The 24,527-nt window shown below is 52.7% G+C and overlaps 1 protein-coding gene across 1 annotated transcript in view; it reads right to left on the bottom strand.

Annotated features, from left to right (window-relative positions):
• Nucleotides 1-19,262: 19,262 nt before the first annotated feature.
• The window catches only part of VDR (vitamin D receptor), a 56,321-nt gene continuing 51,056 nt past the window's right edge, over nucleotides 19,263-24,527 (bottom strand). The window contains exons 7-9 of the mRNA XM_059185541.1: nucleotides 23,899-24,050; nucleotides 23,566-23,682; nucleotides 19,263-22,287 (exon numbers count right to left, since the gene is read on the bottom strand). Of these exons, the coding sequence (XP_059041524.1) occupies nucleotides 22,028-22,287; nucleotides 23,566-23,682; nucleotides 23,899-24,050 (529 nt within the window). The 3' untranslated portion in view covers nucleotides 19,263-22,027. The remainder of the gene's footprint in view (nucleotides 22,288-23,565; nucleotides 23,683-23,898; nucleotides 24,051-24,527) is intronic.

Here is a 24,527-nt window from a genome sequence, read left to right as displayed (position 1 = left end):
CTTGGACATGGCAAGGTCCAGCTTCTGACTACAGACTCTCATTCGCACAAGCGCAGCTTGGGCCTCCTCACTTGTTTCTTCCTGGCTCTTGTAGCTGTCCCTTTCCTTGTCCCAGGGCTCAGTCAGCAGGCAGATCCAACCCCTCTGCTCTTGTTAACTTACTCTCACAAGCTCCTTGCCTGGCATCCAAGCCCTTCTATGGCACCGCAGCACACTGTGCAAACACCCCTCCCTCCACCCATATCCCGCTATTTTTTTCTCGCTCTTCTGCCCAGTGGCTCCTGGTACTTGGTGCTCAACAATATTAGTTGCTGTTATTTCTCGCATTATTTCAGCTAAACTGGGCTACTGTCTGCACCCCATCGTGCCCTCAGGCTTTCCTACTCCCTTACTTTGGCTCATCATGTTTCCTCCACAAATGATGCCCTCCCTGTCCCTTGCTGCTTCTGTTGAAATCTTCCCAGTTCTCAGGGGTCTATAGTCACTTTCTCCTGGAGACATTCCAGGATTCCCATAGCCAGAGGGATTCTCCCCCTCCGTGAAAGGACCCCACCAGCACTTAGTCAGTCTTGCTCTGTGCACTGACTTTCATCCACCTAGTCTCCGTGTCTCAACTCTCCTTCTTCCCAAGAATGTTCAAGAGTGGACATCCCCTGATCCCTTAGTCATGGGTGAGTTTCTTGCAGTGTCTTCCTAAATGGCTTGCACAGAACTCAAGTTCTCTCTGAGTTCTTTGCTGAAGTGAGACAGATGTTCCCAGATGTCAAGGACCATTCCTTCCCGAGCTGGACACCCCTTTTCCCCATGACCCCCCCATGCTGACACTGCAAGATGCATGTTTTTCTGCCTCAGGTGCATTCTTCCCAGCTCTCACCTCCAAACCAGATGACTGGGTCCTTCCAGATCCCTCCTTCGTGCCCGTGGCTTCCAGAAAAATTGCTTGGCTACTTCAGACTCCTAGCCTCTCCGCTCCCCCACATCATCTCTCTCCCTTAACTCTGCCATCCCCCCACCTTAATACACCCCAGGCTTCCTGGAGTAGTTTCTGGACTGAAATCAGGCCCCTGTTGCCTCATTTCTGCCATGTGCATCATTCACGTATTTCTTTTGAGCCTTCTTTTTCTTTTTGACCTAATCACTGAATTCTAAGAGATTGGAGCAAAAAAGGGTTGTCTCCCTCTGCCTCAGTCTGTCCCCCAAGTATCCAGTGCTTTCTACACACACCAGGACTCACCATCCCCAAAGTGTAGACAGCAAGACCACATATAAGACCAGCACCCAGAAAGCTGGACTGTGTCCCTCCCTCCCTGGACAGCTGAACTCTTCACTCCAGCACCACCACCCTCCCACCGGAAGCAGGGTCTTAAGCCAGGTTCTAAGTCCCATGCCCCTTGCTGGATGTAACAGAGGCCCCAGGAACCCTGAGAGACATGAGGCAGGAAAGTGCAGGCTGCCTGTCTCTCCTCTATCCTGGTTACCATGGGAAGTTTCTCTGCAGAGCTCTGGAGTCAGGCCTATCTCCCAGGTGGCTCAGCCAAGCACCTTGCAGAAGACTTTAGCCCCATACGACCTGCCTTGGCTCCCTCGAGTCTTCCTGGAGTCTCTGGCCAGTCCCAAGCTGCAGGGCACACCCCTTCTGCTTCTCTTTGGGCTTCTGGGCCTACTTGACCTTCTCCTTCTCCTCTCCTATCTTTACTTGAGTACTTTACAACTATATGCCGTGTAGCAGGCTTATGTCATCCTCTTGGCAGACATTAGATCATTTATTCTTAATAATCCTTGTTATGCTCACACTTAAAGTATGGCCCACCAGGGTTACAAAATCTGAACCAAAGTTACCCAACTAGTAAGCGATGGAGTCATTCGCTCCTTCAACAAATATTATTGGGTGCCCACCCTGGGTCAGGGATTCAAAGCTCTAGAAAGTCATCCAGTCTACACTCAGGGCTCTGAGACCACTTTCATCCCTGCCTTCTAGATGCGGTAGCCAAAGCCACAATTCTTCCCTAACCCACACTTCCCACACACTCCCCACAAAGCCAATCAGAAACTGCTCATTCCCCACAGCCTCCGTGAGACCTCACAGTTTTCACTGGGTTGGGGTGGGCCTTGCATTGCCGTTTCTGAACCTGGAATCAAATGCCAATTCACAGGGTTTGGGATTTGCGGACTGATAGGGGAGGTAGGTCTCCAGATCCAAATAAAGGGTTTCATGGGACCAGATATAGCAAGTGGAAGGCAGAAAGGAAGGAAGGAGGGAAGATAATTTGGATTTACTGAGCGTCTCCTTTGTATCATTTGCTGCTCAAGGTTCTTTCACTTATATCTTGTCATCATCCCCATTGTTTCAATGAGCAGACGTAAGTTCAGAAAGACAAGATGATTTGCCCAAGTCCACACAGCCAGTAAAATGACTTAATCCTGAATGTCTGATTCAGAGCCTGTGCAGTATCTCACGGCAGGTCGGAACAATGGAGAAGCTGCTGGCCTCGTGTAAACCTGGCTGCTTGAGGTCTCAGCTGATCTATGTGTGACATTCTTGAAGCCAAATATACCTCCCAACTGACCCCAGCCATAGCGTCTCATCCCCGGCTCCCCCCTTTCTCTGTCGGCATCACACAGTCAGAATTAGAGGAGCTATGTGAGTATTCCAGTTAGGACTAGGAGTGCAGCCAGCCAGGCCCCCCACCTCGGATTTCAAGATGGGAGGGAAGTGGGGATACAGTCTTCCGGGCCAGAATTGGGTGGCTAAGTCCAAAAGAGGCTACAAGTCCAGATGGCTCAGGTTGGTTGGTAGACCAGATAACTGTGGAGACTAAGGCAGGTGGAAGGAATGAAGTGAGTCCCTTACCCTGTCGCTTTGTCCCCCTTCAGTGTCAACAAAGGTGATGTGGTTTCCCCTGTGGTCTGTTGCCCTAGACACCTGCAGTTCTTAGTATACGTGTATGTGTCTATGTACCAACAATGACATATAGGGGACACAAGGGAAAGCGGTGGGACAGGATGGGGAGGGGCAGGAAGTCAAAGACAGGGTCTCCTTAACCCTAAGATGAAGAAAACAGAATGAATGCAAAAGATGGCAGAGGTCACCCCTTTGACTACTCCAGGGCCCCAGCCGGGACTATCAGGAGAGAACTGGAAGGAAGGCATTATGGGGTTCAGGGCTCTGGGTTGGGAGGCAGCTGACTAGAGTTCTGGACCTAGTTCTGCCATTAAATTCCCAAGCCACACCTTCCTGAGCCTCAGTCTCAGTCTTCTGCTCTGTAAAATAGCAATATCTTGGCTCCTTCTTCACAGGGCTGATCTGAGGTCACAGGAAGGACATGTCCAAACACTGTGAGCTTTAGAATCATTGTCCTGATAGCCCCTGGATACAGCACACACATGTGCATGCACATACCACAGTGAAGATAAAACACATTAAAGGCAAAAACAAAACACAATCTCTGCCCTCCTATTGATCACAGTGTGTTGAGGAAACAAAAATATAAAATACTTGAAAGCCTCTTGGAAGAAAACAACTCTTTTTAACATCTCACTGCTGTGTGACCTTGGCCAAGTCACAGCCTCTCTGGCCTTCGGTTTTCTCATCCGTCAAGTGAGGGAGCCAGTTTAGGTCATGTCGGCTTATCTTGCTGAGTCGAAGCCGTTTTTCTGATCCTGTTATTCCAAGTGTCCGTGAGTGCACAGGCAAAGAGGGATGACCTGAGCGGATTGGGACCCGAATGAAGTAGGAAGTTTTGAGCTGGGTTTTGGAGGAGCCCAGAAATGTGAATCAGTGTGAGGTGAGGGGGGTGACATTCCAGGTGGGGAGAATGGCATGTGCTAGGCGAGGCAAGGAAGCAGAGGGGTGGCAAACAGATTAGGGAGGCTCAGGAATGAGGTTGGTAAGGACTCAGGGAATCTGGAGAGGAAGTCAGGACAGGAGGAGGGGAGAAGGCAGTCACCACTGAGGCTGCTGAGATAGAAAGTGGGGGAGGGATATGGGTGGGAAGACACTCTCCTGGCCCCAGAGGTCGGTGCCAGGGCCCATCCAGCCAAACTCCACCCAGGAGAGAAGGAAAGAAAGCTTCTCTTGCCAAGAGGCCCCGTCCACCCTTCCCTTCTCTCCCAGCCCCACTCCCAGCCTTGAGGTAAGCCAGGGCCCCCTGGAGCCAGAGCCTCCATTAGTGATGGAAACAAACAGATGGGGACCCGCCACATCCTTCCACCACAAGAACACCAGGGGCAAAATCATCATAATAGTCATGATGACGAAGACGACAGGACAAGGAGGTAAAGTCCCCCCCTCCCCCACCACTGCCAAAACAACAGCTCTGGAACTTCTTGAGACAATTGTTCTGTTTACTAGCATCTTGGCTCTTTAAGAGCTGTGAGTAGATTTATAAGATTATCTCATCTGTAGGATCCCCCCAAAACTGACATTGTTATCAAAATCACTTAGAAGGATCTGTGAAAAACAGATCTCTGGGCCCCCCTCAAAGACTCCATCAGGCTCTCTGGAGTGCAGAGTACCCAGTAACCTCAGGTTTAGGACGCTGATCTGATCCAAACGGTTCCTTTTACAGATAAGGAAACTGTGGGCCCCTGGGGGAATAACTTGCCGGAGAGGACATGGTTAATCAGTGGCGGGGAGCAGGCAGAGAACTCAGGTGTCCCAGCTTCCAGATCAGCCCTCCTGCTAACAGCCCACACCGCCCAGCCCTGGAGATGCCAGTGCCAGCAGAGATTATGGTCAGGGAAGCAGCCACTGGGCCATACTCTAATTGTGAGCAAGAAGAAATCCGTCTGAGCAGCAAAATGCCTTTCTGTGACCAGCCCACTGTTACTGGCTCTGGAGGTGGGGTGGGGGTGGCCCTGCAGGGATGCTGAGGTCCACCCACTGGGGGGCTGGGGCCTTCAGCCTCGCTCCCTGGCCCCAGCAGGACCCTCTGCAGCCCCAACTACCAAATTGGCTGGAGGGCAGTTTCTGACTTGGTTATGGGTCTTGGTGATTCTTTTTTGGAAGCACTTCTCTCTGGCCTCAGCACCTCTAGAAAGACCTTGAAGAGGTCCTGGCCTCCGGGCTTGTACCCATCGTCCCAAGAGGTGTGTTTCAGGGTGGATTTAGAAGATGTCTCTGTAGGTCAGGGGAGTGGAGGCAAGAAAGGAGCAAGGAGCGGAGGGGAGGGTGAATGGGGTGAGGCTGGCTACTCGGGATGTGAACGGGGTTCCTTGCTAGGACCTTGAAGTGCCCCACTTACATATGACCATCCAGTGAAATCGTTTTCTTCCAGTGAAATCACACCCATGCCCTCAAGGATACGCTGGGTTCAGAGTCATGGAAGTTCCATGTTTGAAGGGACCTGCTGGACAATGGGGTCTCGATGGGCCAGGGCAGTTGTCTTGCAATGACCTGCTGCCCTCTGTGCCTGAAGCCGTAATTCTAGAAGTCTCTGCCCCCATTACATCCCTCACTCCAGCTCTCCCAGAGCGGTTAGGGGTAGGAGGGCACAGGAGGCAGAGAAGACGCCGCCTGCTCTCCTCCTTGGGCAGACCCTGAGGCTGGGCTCCACGCTTCTCTACACTGAGCTTTCAAGGAAATATTTAAAAACCTGTAAAGGAGGGGATCCTGAATGACCCAGTCGTTAAGCCTCTGTCTTTGGCTCAGGTCATGATCCCAGAGTCCTGGGATCAAGCCCCGAGTTAGGCTCCCTGCTTGACAAGAAGCTTGCTTCTCCCTCTCCCACTCCCCCTGCTTGTGTTCCCTCTCTCACTGTCTCTCTCTTTCTGTCAAAATAAATAAAATCTTAAAAAAAAATCTATAAAGGTATTGCTGAAGAGAGGGTATGTTGTATCGTGATTCAAGGCAAGAGTTTAGAGTCAGTCTGCTTGGGCTGGAGTTTGTTGCTTACCCACTGTGTGCTATTTGACCTCTGGGAAGCTCATTTCCTCATCCCCAAATGGATACGTCGTGTGTGCCTCCTTAGGGTTGCTGTGATGACCCTCTGGATGGGGAGTCAAGCTTTGTGCAGTGCTTGGCCTCACTAGGCTGTGTTCGGGGCAGAGCCCAATGTGGATGTTAGTTATAGAAGACAGTGTCCTGAGTGTCCTGTCCCCTCTGACCCTCTAAGCCACCCTCTAAGCTACAAACTCTAAGTTTGTAGAGTTTCCCCTTACAAATTCAGTCTCAAAATAAATACTGTCCTAATTTATGCAAAGAACTCTGCAGAGTCTCACACCAGCTAACCCTTCTGGGGCACACAGTGAAGCCTGGCAGGGCTGCGGCCATGGGGAACTATGTGCAAGCTTTCCCGACCCTTCCGAGGTACAGGTGTGGGTTCCGAGTTGACTCAGTTGAGGGAAGTTTGGATGGACTGGCTGCTGGGAACGGCCAACCAGACAGCAGAGAGGGCCCTGCTGCATCTCTCCAATCCTGGCACCAAGCATCTGGAGTGATCTGCACATCTGGCTGCATCCCTGGGGCAATGTTCACAGCTGCTGACATTTGAGGGAGGAGAGATCCAGCTCCTCAGCCAGGGCCTAGGGGGCTATAAATAACTAGCTAAGAAGACCAGGGGGATGAGGTTGACCTTTGGGGGGCGGGAGCGGCTGGCGACGACTTCCCCCACCCCTTTGGGTCCAGAGCCAGCGTTTTAGCAAAACAGGAAGAGGCAGCAGCAGCTGCTGGGAAAGTAGGAGTGGCTCCCCTTCCCCCACTTGCCTGGGGCCTTCGGATCCCAGCCAGGACCTGGGAGAGGTGGAGCCATCTGGGAGGGGGAGGGAAGGGCAGACCCAAGCGGGCTGTGGCCCCAGAACCCAGGGCCCTCTTATGGCTCAGCTGGGGCACAGGCGAGGGAGACAAACAGACAAGGGAAGTCCAGCGGGCTGGTGCTGCCACCCCGGCCCTCTCCTGTTCCCTTTCTGTTCCCCTATCAGTGGGACGACAGGAAGGACGGGCATTAGAAATGGAGCTCAAAATATGTATACTAGGCAGGCGGTGTATCTAGAGCCGGGTGTTATGTCTAACCCACCTTCCTCTCTCGTCCCTTCCCAGACCACAGGTGGGCTGAGCCTAAGCCCAGGCGGGTGGGAAAGAGGTCTTGAGACAGGAGAAAGGAGGCCTCTGGGCTGCTGGAGAGGCCCCAGGCCTGGCCCCAGTGGAATGATGAACTTCCCTGCAAACCATTGGGTTGAAAGATCCAAAGCGCTGGGGTAGGGGGTGGGCAGCTCTGGGTGACTGTTCTCCTGGAGTAACAGGGCATCCACAGAGACACTCTGGATAGCCAAGCCCTAGGCCAGAGGGCTTCATGAAGTCCAGGATTAAAGAAATCTTCCCAGAAATGTTGCTTTGCTTTGCCTGAGAGAGACTGGCCACTGAGACTCTGTCCTTCGGTGTCTGACTGGTTGATAACATCCGTTCAGAGCTTTGGCTGGCCCACATCTCCACTGGGGACTGTGGCGATATCCGTCAACGACCCATCATTGCCTCTCGACCTGAGCCCCGTGTTTTGCCTGCTGGAAAAATCTAGACCAGCATCATCCAGTAGAAACCGAATGTGAGCCACATGTGTAATTTAAAATTTTCCACCATCCCACCAACAAAGTAAAAGTAAATAGATGAAATGAATTTTAACAGCCTATTGAAGCTAATGTATGTAAAACAGTATCGTTTCAGCATGTAACTGAAACAGAGATATTGTTAAGGTGATGTCTTGCAAAAGCGGTGTGAGGTCTCCCCTTGCCACACACTGCAGTCCTGGCCGGCCACATTTCCAGGGCGAGCAGCCCCTGTAGTGAACAGCCCAGGTCTAGCTGGCCCCTAGCCGAGCTGCTTCTTCAGCCCTTCTAGCTCCTTGCTAGGGAAGAGGCTCCAGAAACGGAGGAGTGGCAGGTGAGGGCCACGTGAAGTGTTAATTGGCTCTCGGAGGGAGGCTACCTACTTTTCAATTTTCAAGCATCTAGACCTGCAACCAGTCCTAGCATATAGGCAAGCAGGGAAACTGAGTCACCGAACAGCGTCTTCCCAGACAACGGTCTTCTCCTTCTCTTCCTCGACCTCTTGCCCTAAGTTGAAGGTTGGAGGAAACCTATTTCTTCTTCAGGTGGCCAGCCTCTACCCTTCTCTGTCCCCTTCCAAACACAACTGCAAACCCAAAGGGATTCAGGCAGCACAATTAGGCAGTGTGGGAGGAGAAGTGAATTTGGGGGGAAATACAGCCAAGCAGCGGATCTGTGGAGTTTAGATGCTGGTGGGACATCTGGAGGGGGAGTCGAGTGGACGGTTGCTATCTAAGGAGGGAAGGCAAAATAAAGATTTGGGGTCCTCAGTGAGAACTGGAGTTGTTGGTAGCAATGAATGAGATCATAAGAGCAGGGAAAGGAGGGGATGGGAATTGGAAAGACGGCTAACTCTAGGAGCACGAGAGAAACCAAGTTTCTGGGTGGGCAGAGAGGTTGCAGGCCATGAACGAGGCCGAGAGGGAGCGGTCAGAGATTTAAAAGAAGCAAGAGGAAATACTGTGTCGGAATCCAAAGTGGGAGAGAAGGTGGGAAAGGGGAGGTTTGTCCTCTGCTGCGACTGAGGATGCTTTAAAACCATTCTGACGGAAACTGACACAAATTGATAATGAACACGAAAAGAGTGGTGGACCGACGTTCAAAGAGCAAAAGACTCTTCAGGGAAAGAGGAGATACAGCTAGTAGGGGAGGTGGGGATCGCCATCAAAGGAATGCCAATTAAAATAAGAGGGAGGTAGGGGCGCCTGGGTGGCTCAGTGGGTTAAGCCTCTGCCTTCGGCTCAGGTCGTGATCCCAGGGTCCTGGGATCGAGCCCCACATCAAGCCCCACATTGGGCTCTCTGCTCAGTGGGGAGCCTGCTTCCTCCTCTCTCTCTGCCTATCAAATAAATTAATAAATAAATAAAATTTAAAAAAAAAATAAGAGGGAGGTAGACACTGTTTCCCAGCCTTAGTGACAGTGTGGTGAAATTTACATGTTTGAAAAGAATTTGGGGACAGATAGTAAGAGCTATAAAATGGTCTCACCCTTTGCTCAGTTACGCCACCCAATGTACCCTAAACCAGGTTTCTGCAGCCAAAATTCAGGAGGGGGAATGGAATACAAGCATAGTGACGTTCACCCCTGCATTGTTTAGAATATGGAAAGTTACCAACAATTTGAACACCTACAACTGGAAAATTGTGAAGCAAGTTACATTTCCACTTAATAGAAAATTATGAAGCCGTTATAAAGATGTTTATGAATGCAACATAGCATCGCAAGAGAGTATCGATTTGTGTGTGAACTGTGATGGCAACCGTATTACCAAAAAAACCCCAACAGGGGCTTAGAGGAAAAGACGGAGAGGAAATACACAGCTGGTACTGATCAGGTAAGGTGGTATGAGTGTACGTGTTTTTCTAGTCATTTAAGGATTGTCAGCATTGTCAGGGGCTGTGGAGAGTGGGGATGGAGGTTGATCAGAAGCCTGGGCTGGGCTACACGGAGGGCCCTGACCACCTTCTGGAGGTGATGATCTCGTTCATTCCCTGAGTTTATTTACGGGACTCTGTGTACCTGCCAGGTGCTGTCACTGTGCCATTAGCTTAGCCCTTCCCTGATGGGAGAAACTCTGAGTCCCTGCCTGGGTTCCAAGCTCCTGGAGCTTTACTGAGTCCTGTGTCACGGATTGGGGCAAGACCTTGTCCTGGGCACGGAGGGACATACCCCAGGGCACAGGACCCAGAGAAGTCAAGAGCAGGCACCATGGCCCCAGGGAGGCGGGGGAGGGTTGGGGGATCACCACAGAGCTTGGGGAATGTGAATACTGCTCTGCCCTGGGGGAGGGGCTGGTGGGCTGTGGTTGTCACCTTCTGTTTCATGTCTCCCTGAAGGTGGTGGGAGGTGGGAGTGGGCCATCACCTCCACAGCCCTCCCCGCCAGGAACTCTACCTGGGCCCCACCTATGGGCACCATCCGGCCTGGCCAGCCTGCCGTTCCTCCCCTTCTGCTCTCTTCCTTCATTGACATATTGGGGCCTTGAAATAACACATCTTTATTTATGCCATCATTTCCACATCATTTGCCTATGATTCACTTGTTGTCAAGAGGCATTAAAACCTCCATCCCCAGCTACCAGACACCTACTGGTCCCCTGGTCCCAGCACCCCTGTGTGCCACCGCTCCCCTTCCCGATGGGTCTTACCAGTGCTGGCGGTAAAACCCCCACTCTCAGCCTCTTTTCCTCCACAGTACCCCACCCCAGCTCCTCCCTCCTTGGCCTTCGTTGGGGAGCAGGAGGCAGGGGCTGCAAATGGCCCCGATGGAGTCCATCCACTTCCCCAGCCCAGGACCTGGCCTGAGAGAGGCACGTGGTGGGACTGAAGGTGACTTCCCTGTGCTGGGAAGGCATGTGGTGTTGGGACTGAAGGTGACCATTCACAGACAGGAAGCCCTGGAAAAGGGAAGAAGTTTCTCTTGGCCTAGAAGCTGTGGAGCCCCTAGACACAGAGGCAGCTGCCCCCCAACCACCACCCCCTCACTTCCTCAGGCTGGATTTTCCTCATACCTCAAGGCTGGTCCCTGGGTCCCTCCCCCACTCTGTTTCCTACAGGGCATGGGGGTATAGAATTTCCACAGTGTATGTATGTGTGCGTGTGTATGTGTGTGTGTGTGTGTGTGTGAGAGAGAGAGAGAGAGAGAGAGAGAGAGAGAGAATGTGTTGGGGGGTAGAAAGAGTTGTCTTCTTGCACCTTCATTACCCAATAGGGCCTTAAAGCTTTGTTCGCCCCACCTCACCCCCCACCCCGGAATCTAGGTGAGTCAGGGAGCTATGAGGTGGGGGAGGCAGGGGAGGAAGAGGAGGAGGAAGAGGGCAAAGTGCGAGGAGGGGGCTACTGGAAGCCGAGTGGGGGTGAGGGGAGCTGCTGTGGTTGGGTTATCTGATGTGAGGAGCCAGGTGTGCTCTGGGGGTGGGGGAAGAGCAGCCTGAGACAGGCAGAAACAGCCAGAGCAGCCTAGAGACACAGAGAGGCAGAGACAAGAAAGACTTAGCAGCACCGAATCAAGAGGAAGACCGAGGGAGGCTTTAGATCTCTCCCCACCGGGGACACCTGCCTCCTAGCTCCCTGGGACCCAAAGAACAGAAGGCCTCCTGCACCATGGCACCGAGATGGGGATGGCTGGTGTGTGTGTGTGTGTGTGTGTGTTTGTGTGTGTGTGTGTCTGTCTCTGTGTGTGTGTCTGTGTAGCAGCGGGGACAAGGGTCCAGCCTTATCCCTGAATCAGAGCAGTTGGAGACAGTTGAGGGTCTCTAATCTCGGTTGGGGGTTGATGGGTGGAGGAGGCTTTGCAGGAGGAGATAATGGGGTGGAGCAGAGCCCCGGACTAGAACAGAGTGCCCTCAGGCCAGGCATGGTCAACTGGTCTCCAGCCCCAGCTCCTCCTGCCTTGGGGAGCTCTGCTCCAGACAAAAGCTGCCCTGCCCGCAGGTGTGGAGCTGGGAGAGTGAGCAGGGCAGTGAGCTCCCTTGGGGTACCAGCGTGGCCCTCCATGACAGGTGTGCACCTGCAGGATCCAACCCCCACCTCCTCCAACCCTGCCTTGGCCATGTGTGTGTGTTGAGGGGAGGGAGCTCTGTTTAAGGAAGAGGACCCTCACTTAGAGGCGAGGATCCCCAGAAGGCGAGGAGAATTATAATAATGAAGGCTAACACTGGCTAGGTGCCAGGCGCTCCTCTGAATCCTACATATGCATTCCCTCCGTCTTCGCAAATACCTAGTCATGCATGTTGCCGTTCATAGGCGAGGAAACCGAGGCCCAGAGACCTCAAGTCATTCCACCCCAAGTAGGAAGAACCAATGTTGAAATCCATGCTCTTCCTTGCTAGCCTGGCTGCTTTCCCCGGGGCCAGGAATGGAGGGAGGGGGCGGGAGAGCCCCTGAGCTCCTTCTGTCTATGCTGCCTTCTTAGCCCAGCATCATGCTGGTCCAGGGTAGGAGGAATTGGGTAAGCATTTGCTCAGAGGATGAACTAACATCAAAGCATGGGTCCTCTCCAAAGGCCCTGGTGTCCTGTCTACTGACATTGCTCCCTTTCTTCCTCTCCACTCCTCATCACCTCAAGGCTTCCCCTTAAACACAGCTGAAGGCAGGGAGCACCCGGGGTGGGGTCCTATCAGAGAGGAAGTGGGGCTGGCTTCTTGCCCATCCCCTTTATCATTTCTCCCCATCCCCACTCCAACACCACCACCGGCTGCCCCACCATGCCCTCCTGCTGCTCCCCTGGGGCTCCAGGGTGGGAGAGGAAAGAACTTTAAACCCAAGGAGCTGGGAGTGGGGCTGGGGGTGGCTGGAGGAAACGGAGGGGACACAGGAGGGGGTTTCAATGGTACTCTAAACTGGGAGCTCACAGTCCTCCGCACCCAGGCTGGGCTGACCTGGGCTGCCGGTCCTTTTCTGACGGGCTGTGGGGTCTACCCGGCCCATCCGGGTAGGCGAATGGAAGAAGAGAAGCAGGCAACAGACACAGTTAGGACCCCAGCCCTCTCCCAGCCCTAGCCTCATGCCTGCTGCCGCAAGTGTTCACAGGTATCGGCAGGACGTTTAATTAGATGGGGTGTCAGAGTGGCCCAGGCCTTTCTAGACGCCCCTTAGGATTCTGTGCACAAGTACAAAGGGCAGTGGGGAGGCCTCATGAAGCTAAATAAGGGTTGCTGACCTGGGCTATGTGGGACTTCTCCACTCTCCTTCAGGGTAGGGACCCCCAGAGAGCGTTCTGCCCACTGCCTACAGCCTTCCTCTTCTCCGAGCCTATGCCTTTCTTCCTTGAGTCCAGCTCAGACAGAATTTGCAGAACAGTCCAGCTGGGAACGTGATACTTGATCCATCTCTTCCTGCATTCCCTGTAACAGATATCCCTGGATCCCTGATCCAGGGCTTGGCTCTGGTCTCATTCTGTAAGAGTCTGTTCAGACTTGGGGGAGACTATTAGGTTCCAAAGAGGGCTGGGCTTTGGAAACATTGACAATTTCCCCTGTTCTGTGGATGCCTGGGTCTTTCCAACTACTCCCTTCTCCTGAGACATAACGCCTCCTTGTCCACCCCCTCCCCTTGCTCCCAGGGAACAACTGAACCGAAGTGTTTCTGGTCGGTGCACTAACGTCAACCCACAGGAGGGCATAGCCTTTGGCTCGGTCTCAGTCAACTCTATACATGGTCTGAAGACCCAAGTTTTAGAAGATATATGACCAGGGGTGACGGTCAGAAGATTAAATGACAGAATGAGGATTCAAAGGATCTGAGCAGACTAAGGTGTGGGATAAATCAAATCAGATAAGTAGGAATCGAGAGAAATGCTGAGTTCCACATTTTGGTCCAAAAACAAACCGTCTACATGGGGGAATGAGGAAGATGTGGCAGATGCTTTAGGGAGAGGTAGGTACTGAGCATATACGGATTCTGAAGCCACACAGGGTCTTAACTTCTCAGTTTCCAAAGTTCAAGGGAAGGTGTTTAAATTTGCATAAGTCCGTTTGCATTTCATTTTCTAGCAGGGACCCAGGCAGATTTTTTTCCCCCCTTAACATCTATGATGAAGACCAGATCTTTTCGAGCTCACAGAAGTGGGTAGGACGTTGCCCGTTATTCATTCATTCATCCATTCATTCCAACCTTGTGGAATCCCTCGTTCATTCCAGTCTGGTGGGAAGCCCCAAAGGCAAAACGGAAACTTACAACACACAACAGTGGGTGCTTCATTCTACAGTAGGGTAGGTGAACACTTCTCCCCTAGCGAGAGGGCGCACAGGGCGAGGGGTGGGGTATGGCATAGGGAAGTTCCGGAAAGATTTCGTGAAAGACTTGAACCCTGAGCCTGCAAAGGCAGGAGTAGTTGGAATCAGCCCCGTTGAGAAAACCGGGGAATCAGGGAGGAGGGGAGGGCATGGCTGGCCCAGGAAACAACCGCACAGACAAAAGTACAGTGTGGGCCTCAGAGTGTAGTCTGGGGATCCCTGTGGGCCTCTGAGCTCCATGCAGGGCCCTCACAAGGCCAAAACTACTTTCATCGTAAAACTAAGACATGGTTTGCCTTTTCACTCTCATTCTTCCGCTGCATACAGAGGTGTTTTCCAGAAGTTTCATGGTATGTGATATCCCTAACAGATGGAATGCAGAGCTAGATATGAGACCCCAGTTGCCTTCGATGGAGCCAAACGGTAGAGACTCGCAAGACTGTAAAACAATGCCTTCTTGTCCACAGATTGTTTTGCTTTGGAAAAAAGGTTATTTGTTTATTTATTTTTAAAGCTTTATTTATTGTAGAGAGAGAGGGCACCCAGGTGCGTGGGGGAAGGGTGGGGGGAGACAGTCTCGAGCAGACTCCCCGCTGAGCACGGAGCCCCACAAGGGACTCAGATCAAGGCCTGAGCCAAAACCAAGGGGCGGACATTTAACTGACTGACCCATGCAGGTGCATCCAGAAAAAATTTATTTTTAATAAAAAATGTGTTATTTATGTTAACTTCCATTCGTTATTGTTACTTTTTTTTTAATTTAAAAAAATTTAAGGATGCCTGGATGGTTCAGTCGGTTAAGCATCTGTCTTCAGCTCGGGTCATGATCCCAGGGTTCTGGAGTCGAGCCCCGCATCGGGTTCCCGGCTCAGCATGGAGCCTGCTTCTTCCTCGGCCTGCCATTCTCCTTGCTTATGCTCTCTGTCTCACACAAGTAAATAAATAAAATCTTTTAAAAGATTTAATAAATACTTAAAAAATGTCTCAATTTAAATTTCCAACATGGCCAATATGGGTAGACACAATCCCACATACATAAAAGCTCTTTGGGTCCTTATTTTTAGTAGTGTGAGGGGGTCCTAAGACCAAAGCACTGAGAACCACCGGTGCAGAGGCTGGCCCCCAAGACACATGCACAGTCAGAGACCTGCAAGGGGCCTGGACCCAGCAGTAGCTGGAGTTTCCATGTGTGGACAGTGACAAGTGAGAGGCGGGCAGACGGGCTGGATCGTGGCGGGCTGTCCACCTCACCAAAGGAGCAAGGATCTAGTGGACACTGGTAAAGAAAGAGCGTCATTGGAAGAAGTTGGAGACAATATTTATCTAGAGTACCATGTGTTTCCGATTTCTGTGCCCGGCTTCCCATCTCCCTCACCTCTCCTCAGAGCACCGGTGGTTTAGGTAGCGGCTGCTTTGGGCTTATTAAGTTGCACACCTGCCCTCTGGTGGCCAGATGGCACAATGATTCCTTCCCTGGGCTCTAACAGCTATTTGGGGAGCAGGAGCCCTCCAGTCCTGAGGCCAAGGAGACCACCTGGCGTGAGTCCAGAGGGCTCAGTGGGGATGCGTGGTCAGGGGATAGGAGCAATGTCAACTCCTAATGAAACTCACTGGACTACCCTCTGCTCTGAAGCCCAATAATGATGTTGCCCAGGGTTTCTGAGTCATGGCTGCATCCAGGAAGTGGGGTTCGTTTTTTACACAGATTCCATCACAACAGCAAACCAGAGGTAGGCACTATTTTGTTGCCATTCTGTAGATGAAGATTCTGAGGCTCAAAAATTTAGAAAATTGCCCAAGTTCCCCCAGAGCAAGGGTGGTGACCCAATGGTTTATGGTGCTGAGTGATCGACTCTCCATCTGCTTGGTGGCTTCTGCACGTGTTGCTGGGGGATGCTCTGTTTGTAGGTCTGTCTTGTCCTCCTGGACTGCACCTTTCTTGAGGGGCAGTGACTGTCTTACTCACATTTGTATCCCCAGCACTGAGTTTGGTGCTTGTGCTTGAACGCAATAAAGCCAACGCAACCAGGCTGGACCTCAGAGGGAACCTGGAGCCAGCATGGAAGGTGTCCAGAGGCACAAGAACTCAGTCTTGGGGGCCCTTGGCTAAGGTGTGTCAGATTCGCACCCCCATGCCCCGCAGCTGTGATTCCAGGGATAACCTGGGAAGCCAGAGAGCGGGTCCCTTGTCCAACCTGCTTGGTCCTTGGCATGAGGAGGCCGAAACAGCACCAACCAGGTGCCTCCAGCAGCGGGGAGTCAGGACCTTGCTGGATCTCAGCTGCTTTCCCGAGATGGAGAGAGGCCAGAGCAGGAAACAGAGGGAGGAGAGGGGGAAGAGGCCAAGCAGGTAGCTCAAGCCTATCCCTGCAGGGCAGTAGCACCACCTAGTGGTGAAGTTCAAGATGATTTAGGAAAAGAGCACTAGATCGTCCCTAGCTGGGAAGACGCCAGGAACACTCTCCTCTGGAGGGGAGCTCAGGGGACTATTGGGGTCCCCCCACCAGAGAGCCAAAGGGCAGGGCCTGGAAGCCTTCTGGTTCCTCCCCAAGCAGAGCAGCTCACTCTGAAAGGTCCCATCTGGTTGTACAAACTGTGAAGAGACACACCCCCAGTCCTACCTGCTTTTGGCTGAAAAGAGCCAAGGAGCTCAAGGTCCTGTCAAGGTCACACTCTCTTCCTGGGGACTGGCCTGTATCCAGTGACTCGCTGATGCAGGGATAAAAAAAACCCGGCTTCCTCACCTCAACTTGGGGCCCTGTGAAGGGTGGTCCCAGTTTCAGAACTCCCCAGCAGTGCTAGTTGAGATCACACCGTGGCCCTACTTCTCCCTGTCCCTGACCCATTTGCTGCCACCTCTCTTCAGTAAGCTCCTCGTACTTCATTCTGCGTTTCAGAGTCAGCTTCCTGGGACCCCAACTAGCCATTCCCTCATACATCCTGTATGACCTCTCTGAATACGGAGACTCCAAGACGATTGCAGCCATCTGGAGCAGGGACCCCTGCCACCCACTGCTTCTCATCCTCCTGGGCACAGATTTGCCTACACTAGGTACTGAACAGACAGGACACAGGCAGGACGAGACCTTCCCTTGGGCTGGGAGACAGACCCCACCCTGCAGAGAGCCTCTGAGGAGCCCTGGCTGAAGCAGGCGTCACCGACCTGAAGACTCGAGCCACTCCAGCCATCTGTGTGCCCCCCAGGGCTGAAGGAACCCATCTTTCCCCACATGCTGCTGAGCCATTTCTGTCACATAAAGCTGGGGAGCTCTCAACCCTATGGCCTGTGATTTCCCTTTCTGTCTCTTTTAAGGAGCAGAACTGTTCACAGCCACCCAGTTCCAGCCTTGCCTGGTGTAAAGGGAGGATGTTTCCTTCATAGCTTCTATGAAAAGCTACAGTCGAGCAGAGTGGCTGTCTGCTCAGCAGATCAACACGATTAGTACCAGGTAAGAACGCCGTGTGCAGACCAGCCCTGTCCAGCAGGGTTTCAAGCAGCAAGGGAAATGCTCTGAGTTTGGACTCTCTGTTCCCGTTGCCCTGGAAACGTGGCTAGTGTCACTGAAGAGCTAAATGTTTCCTTTTATTTACTTTTAATGAATTTCAACTTAAATAGTCACCTGTGGTCACAGCATTGAACAGCACAGGCGTAGAACCAAAGCTTGCAATATGGAAACTTCACATGGCTTTCTCCTAACACTAAGGTCTTTTGGGGGTGCCTTCCTCTCATTTTATGAGAACACACAGCCTTGGAGACCCTGCATTCCTGCATTCCATAAAATGCTAAATCAGATTCTCCTAATGGTTTTCCAGACCTTCCTCTTCACACTTCTCCAGCTGGAGACATGCCCATATAGGCAGCTGTTGATTTCCTTCTCGAAGCCCATTCATCTTTCAGGACAAAATAGTCCTCGGGCCCTATCCCCAATTCTTCTACTACCAACCCATCTTGTGGTGGCACACTATAGCCTTTCAGATAGTTCTGAAAAATTAAAGTAAATCACACCTGCTGGGTTCCAGACTATCAGATTTATTCTAAAATAAATGCCCCATTTGCCCATGATTTCCCCACTCACAGAGCACGGTGCTGTGTCTTTGGTTGGGTCTTTTTGTTTGCTGAGTTTTAGGATGTGGCCTTTGTCATACATCTCCCTTCCTTGAGGAACAGAGTGGGACACATCAGCTCCTCTGGGTCCCTTGGGAATCCGTTTAGGCACGGGAAGCATCTGCAATTCTCCACACAGCATTTCGAATACGAGGCGCATTTTTGCTAACAGTGGCCTGGTTCTCATTCTTGAGGTTCTCAGGTAAGAGCCACACTGGATTGGACCCAGCATAGGTGACCCCAGGCTTTCCACGAGTAGAGCACTGTCTGATAGATCACACATGCCAGGGCCTCCTGTAGGAATGGGAACCCCCCTTACATGCTCTTGAGTAGAGAGCTGATAAGACTATCTGTCATTTGCCAGGCTCCTCAACTCAGTTGGAAACAGAATGGTGCAGGAGTGAATTAATGCCTTCCGGAGCCAGCTGCTGAGGGTTCAAATCCCATCTTTGTTACTTGCCACCAGTGGGGTTTTGGGCAAGTTACCCCTCTGTCAGATGGGGTTCTCAGTAGCCCAGCTCCCCTGGGATCCACGGAAGTATAAAGCAAGTTGGTTTGCGTAAAACATTTATTTACAGTAGCACTTGTTGCAAAGTAAGTGCTATGTGAGTATCAGCTAATTTTATTACCATAAGCAGATCTTTCTTCATTTGTTTATTTGACAAATTTCTGGCAACTTGTTATTCTCTTTGGAAATCACTGAGAAGGCACTCTTTAAACTTTCTTTTGTTCCTTTGTTCCTTTCCCTGGATCTGTCTTAGGTTCCGACCTTCTCTGTAGGCCTCCCTTGCATTCCCCAACTTGCCTCCAGTTAGCCCACAGAAGGATCTTCCCATCTCCCAGAATTTTGCATCTTTGGCATCGAGGTGCACACTTTCCAGCATTTCCAATAATATGGTTTTAACCATTTTATTTTATTTTTTTTTTTTTAAAGATTTTATTTATTTATTTGTCAGAGAGAGAGTGAGCGAGAGCGAGCACAGGCAGACAGAATGGCAGGCAGAGTCAGAGGGAGAAGCAGGCTCCCTGCAGAGGGCAAGGAGCCCGATGTGGGACTCGATCCCAGGACCCTGGGATCATGACCTGAGCCGAAGGCAGCTGCCTAACCAACTGAGCCACCCAGGCGTCCCGGTTTTAACCATTTTAGACTTCTAAATGTCCAGCCTCATTCTCTCATTCTAAAAGAGAATAGATAATATTTTTTCCCACTTCAGTCCTGTGAAACCTCACTTTTACTCCTGTCTTTTCCTCCCCGACTCCCAGACATCCCTTCGGTGGTGAGCTGGTGTTCTGGGCCCCACGGCTGAGGAGCTGGTAGTTTCCAGGGTTCCAGTCTGGTACCTTAGAGGAGGCAGGGCCAGAGGGAGAACTGGGAAGGTAGAAACATTACAAAGACAAATGCATTTTATTGATAAGGCAACAGCATTATACAGAGCTGAGGCAGAGACCCCATTGGGCCACATTGGAAGGGGGGTCTGATTCACATTGAGACACAGGCTGAGGTGTCCCTCCCCCTCCTGATGGGTCAGCAGGGTGACAACTCAGGGAAGGAACACAGGGGTCCAGGATCTAGATTTGCTGTCGAAAATCCAGACCCTCTTCTAGAGGACTAGGGCCATCTTTGGGGGAGGGGGCGAAATGGGGTCTGAGCTCAAGTGTGGAGTAGCCAATAGACCACTAGGCGGGGAGTCCCCAGACCAGGCCCATCCCTGGAACCCTCTTTCCTTCCTTCCTTTTATTTATTTATTTTTAAAAAGATTTTATTTATTTATTTGACAGACAGAGATCACAAGTAGGCAGAGAGGCAGGCAGAGATGGCGGGGGAAGCAGCCTCCCCGCTGAGCAGAGAGCCCAATCTTGGGGCTCGATCCCAGGACCCCGAGATCATGACCTGAGCCAAAGGCAAAGGCTTAACCCACTGAGCCAGGTGTCCCCCTGGAGCTCTTTCTAAGTAGGTGTCTGAGCTTGGGGACCATACCCTCCTCCAAGAGTCAGGTTTTCTTTAGCAAGGGAGGTGAACTAGTGCGGTGATTTTTCAGCCTTTTTGCCCACCGACTAGCATGTCAGACCAATGTCTTCTGCAGCCAAAATCCAACAAGGGCCTCTACCTCATTTGTGAAATAACAGCGAGGATAATCACAACAGCTGATGTATAGAATTTGTTTACAATGGAAGTTTCCCCCCCATAAATCTCTCTTCATCCGTCGTAGGAAAGGACTCCCTGCTACATTGGAATATGGTGCAAGATGGAATCTGATTCTGAAAACAACTCCTGGCTAATAAATATTGGCCTCGGCCACATTGGAGGCCCTGGGCCATGAGAAACGTGGCTGTCAGAGGTTTCCCCACCAGAAGGAGCCCGGGCCCGGTGGACACAGACAGTGCTCCCCATGGAAGTCTCCCTGCTCCCCGGGGGCTTTCTGGGAGCAGTGCAGGAGCATAGAGGCTGACAGGAACTCCTCCCCAGAGAGGCACCGGATGTAGCCGCATTCCCCACACTCAAGCAACAATCTGAGGGACCCTCTCCGACTCCTGAGGGGGCCCCTCCGCAGCAGTCCCACACACCTACATCTCACTCACCCAGGGACCCCACCCCAGAGGAAACAGAGTGAGTGTTCCCACCTCCCTGGTTGGGCCAGCTATAGAAGGGAAAATAAATGGAGTTTCAAGGTCAGTGGCCCCCATCCCTTCTGGATTCGGGGTGCTGGAGTGAGAATACGAAGGGCAACCCTACATGACCCCACCCTAGATGCTCCCTTGGCCTAGCCATCCGAGGCCAGACTGCTCTCCCACCACCCACAGTGAGGTGTTGGAGCACTAGCTCCCGGTCTCAGGGGGACAGCAGTCTCGGAACTACACCTAGATGGGCCCCCTGGGAGGGCATGGGGGGCCTGTGGGGGTCTGAGGTTTTTCTCTTCCATCCCTCCTTGCCAGGTGGAAAAGAGCTGGCACCACGGGTAAGCAGAGTGGCACTACTTCTTCAGACAGCGGCAGAGTTGGGAGAATATGCCCATCTCAGGATCACCCTCGACCATCCTAGGGTGAGGCCCCACCAGCACCCATGGCCACTGGTTCTCCTTCCTGAACAGGAGGTAAGAGACTGGCAGGGGGAGGATGAAGATGCTGTTGGGCATTTCTTTGCAACCTGGGGGCAACTCACTCTTGCCACGTAGATCATTGGAAGGAGAGCTCTGGTCTCCACCAACCTCTTAGATCCAGGGCAAGGAGCCATGGGCTTGGAGACAGGGACAGCCGTGGCCACCATCTACCACTCTTCTGTAAGGCTGGGTTTGCCTGTCCCTCAATTCCTGGGCCCTGCTCTCGCCCCTCCTTGGGCTTCTCAGCGGGTGGGGTCTGGGCTAGTGGTCCCTGCCATGTGGAGAAGGCCCACCAGGAGCAACTTCTGGGAAGAATGTTACCATAGCAACGGGATGAAGTGGGCACTGACATGTTAGGGGAGGGCTCTTTGGCCAGCAGAGGTGGGTGAGGGGGGAGTTGTGACCTTTGTCACCTTGTTTTTGGCCATCCTTGGCAGTGAGTATCCTAGACAGGCCAGGGCTGAGAAGCAAGGGGGAGAAGGCTCCATCATGGCACACTGCCCTGGGACAAAACAGCGCAGATGGGCAGCAGGACGGGACAGGGTTGGAGGGTGGGAGAGGGTTTGTGTCTAGTTATTCATTGTGGGGGAGGCAGGGGGAAGGAGATCCCCACTTGGCTCTAGACATTCAGGCCTGGAGTCGGGGGAGGTACAGGTAACTCTGTCCCTGAGGAATGGGTGTGTTTCTCCTGCCTCACTGTTCCCCTCAGCATCCACCAGCAGCGATTTTGGATCCGTAGGGCCATTCCTGGGCAAAGCCCCACCCTTAACATCTGTCCCCGCTCCCCTACTTGAGTTGCTTTATCAAACAAACAGCAACTCCTCACTGAGGTCTCACGGGACTGGGGGCAGCCTGCAGCTGGCAGGAAAGGAAGCCCTGGTGTTAGGTCGGACAGGAGACAGGCTGGGTTGGGTGGCAGGGGAAGTGGGAGAGGAGGGGCTGAACTCCGGAGGGAGTAGGAAGGTGTGCCGGGCAGTAGCACGCCCCAGGCCAGGGCACAAGGCCCCAGAGGAGCAGCCCCACCCAGGAGCCCCAGCAGGCTACCCTAGTCAGGAGATCTCATTGCCAAACACCTCCAGCACGAGGGGCGTGAGCTTCATGCTGCACTCGGGCTGGAAGGACAGGCAGCGGTACTGCTTGGAGTGCTCCTCATTGAGGCTACGCAGGTCGGCCAGCTTCTGGATCATCTTGGCATAGAGCAGGTGGCTGCCCGGCGGCGGGTGGCGGCAGCGGATGTAGGTCTGCAGTGTGTTGGACAGGCGGTCCTGGATGGCCTCCACCAGGGCAGCATCCTGCACCCCGGGACGGTCTGTGAGCACAGGGAGGTGGGAGGAGAGGGCACAGGAGCTCTGAGCCAGGTCCCTTTGTAATCCATCTCCCTAGGACCTCTACCCCCAGACACTCAACCTCAACATCCTCTCAGGTCATCCCCTGTATGGCTGCTGACCTGGGACACCACAGTCCCCCTTAAAGCCTCTCAACCATTTCCCCTTGCATTTTGGGTCAAGGGTCCCAGGTCGCATCAGGCCCGGTCTCCAGCTCAACTCTTTCCCTCCATCTCTAGGCTCCATGTTTCCAGCAGTTAATCTGATGTGCCGTGCCCTCTGGCCTCCAGGCTTCACATTGGTCTTCCCTCTGTCTGGAATTTAGCTGACCCTTCAGGCAATAGCTTCCAAGATCTTCCTCAAAAGGACCATTCCCCATCACCCCTACCTCCATTCCGCAGACTGCATCAAGTTCTCTCCTCTATTATACCCTGCTGTAGTATCAGACATGTGTTTAGTTTTCAAACTTTCATCACATGAGAATGAGTCATTAAAGAGTAATTGTTTAATGTCTCCTCCTATGCTTCATGGAAGAGAAGTCTGTGTCCTGTTTGCGGCTGAATCTCAATGCCCAGCACAGTGCCTGATACCTCGCAGGTGCTCAGTAAATCATGGCTGAGTGCAGGAAAGAAGGAATGAGTGAGTGCTGGCTGGGCAGGGGATGGGGAGCCCATGTTCCTTCCATGGGTCCCCAGCCCATCCCTGATCAGAGGCCATTTGCTGGTTCCCTCATCATAGGTGGAGACAGCGCTATTCCCCTTAGGCCTCTTCACCAGTACGACAATCATCCACCAGTACCACAAAACATACCAGGACCCCAATAACCTCCCTCCTAGCCTCTCTCTCTCCCCACCCCAATAGACAGAAAAGCTCAGGGTCACAGCACAGCCTCCAAAACCCATCAGGTAAGCTTTCGAGGCAGAAGCCTGTATAAGCCCCAAGTTTTTCTACCCTACCTCACAGGTGATCTCAAGTATCAGCAAAGTTCAGTCCAGTTCAAATAAGAGCAGAACCTGAGTACTGGGGACATCCAGACCTGTCTAGGGCCTGACAAACCCCATTCATCTGGTTCCTCAGAGTCCCACCTCTGAAACACCTATGGTCTCAGGGCCAAAGGCAGGGAAGGACCTCTCGGCATACACATATCACATGGGCTGTGCAAACAAAGCCAAATGGGTGTCTCTTGTCTCTCCTTTTGCTTCCTCCTCCCCTTGCTGGACCCTTTCTCCCGTCCCTGAGTTCCCGACTGTGAGGCCCCATACCTGGGGAGACAATGCAGATGGCCATGAGCAGGACATGCTCCTCCTCGTGCAAGTTCAGCTTCTTCAGCCCTACCTGGAACTTGATGAGGGGCTCAATCAGCTCCAGGCTGTGTCCGGCTGTAAGAGAGATGGCCAGATGCTGCGGGTGGAACTGGGGAGCCGCCTACCCAAACCACCACGCCCCACCCCCGACCCTGATGGGGCCCCGCTTCTCACCCTTCTCTCCCTGTTGCCCTCTCCGATGCGCCTGACCGGGGCCCGTGACCCCAGGAAGGTGGGGGGGGGGACCAGAGTCTGAGAGCTGGAGAGGGAGGAGGTGGGGCCCGAAGGTACCTTTGGCCACATCGCTGATGCGGTACTTGTAGTCGGGGCTGCCACAGGTCCAGGACATGTCGTCCATGATGAAGGACTGGTTGGAGCGCAGCATGATGACCTCGATGGCACTTGACTTCAGCAGCACAATCTGGTCGTCAGAAGTGAGGTCTCTGTCGGGGAGGGCAGGGAGGAGTCAGGTTACTGGTCAAGAACTTCCGATTACGCAAATCAGCATGCTATTCCAGACACCTGCCAGGTGACCAGCGTGTGCCCTGGGTCCTTCACTGAAGGGCTGGGGTTCTGATCGGAAGGGAAAAAAACTGTTTCCCTGAGGGAGAACATGTCAGGCTGTGATTGTGTACCACGGCTGGAAGAAAAGGAGCTCAGTTACTAAGGCAGGGATAACCCAGGGACTCACCAGTGTCCCCAGGCCTACGTGGCCAGGGCTATTAGGGGCAGGAAGAAGAGCCTGGGGACACATGCTCAGGGTTACAGAGGGAACATGGAGGTCAGGGAGAGGTATGGCCCAGTCATCTTCAACACCTCCCATGCCTTCTTGTTCTTCCATCCTGTCCTCTGGTCCTTCCCAGAAGTAACCCTCGGCCAACTCTGTCTCCAGGACGTCTCTTGAGCCCTTGACCTCCTTC

This window comes from Mustela lutreola, chromosome 8, assembly GCF_030435805.1.
Source record: "Mustela lutreola isolate mMusLut2 chromosome 8, mMusLut2.pri, whole genome shotgun sequence".
NCBI lineage: Eukaryota > Metazoa > Chordata > Mammalia > Carnivora > Mustelidae > Mustela > Mustela lutreola.
The sequence above is the reverse complement of the archived record's forward strand: the minus strand, read 5'-3'. Positions and strand labels throughout refer to the sequence as shown.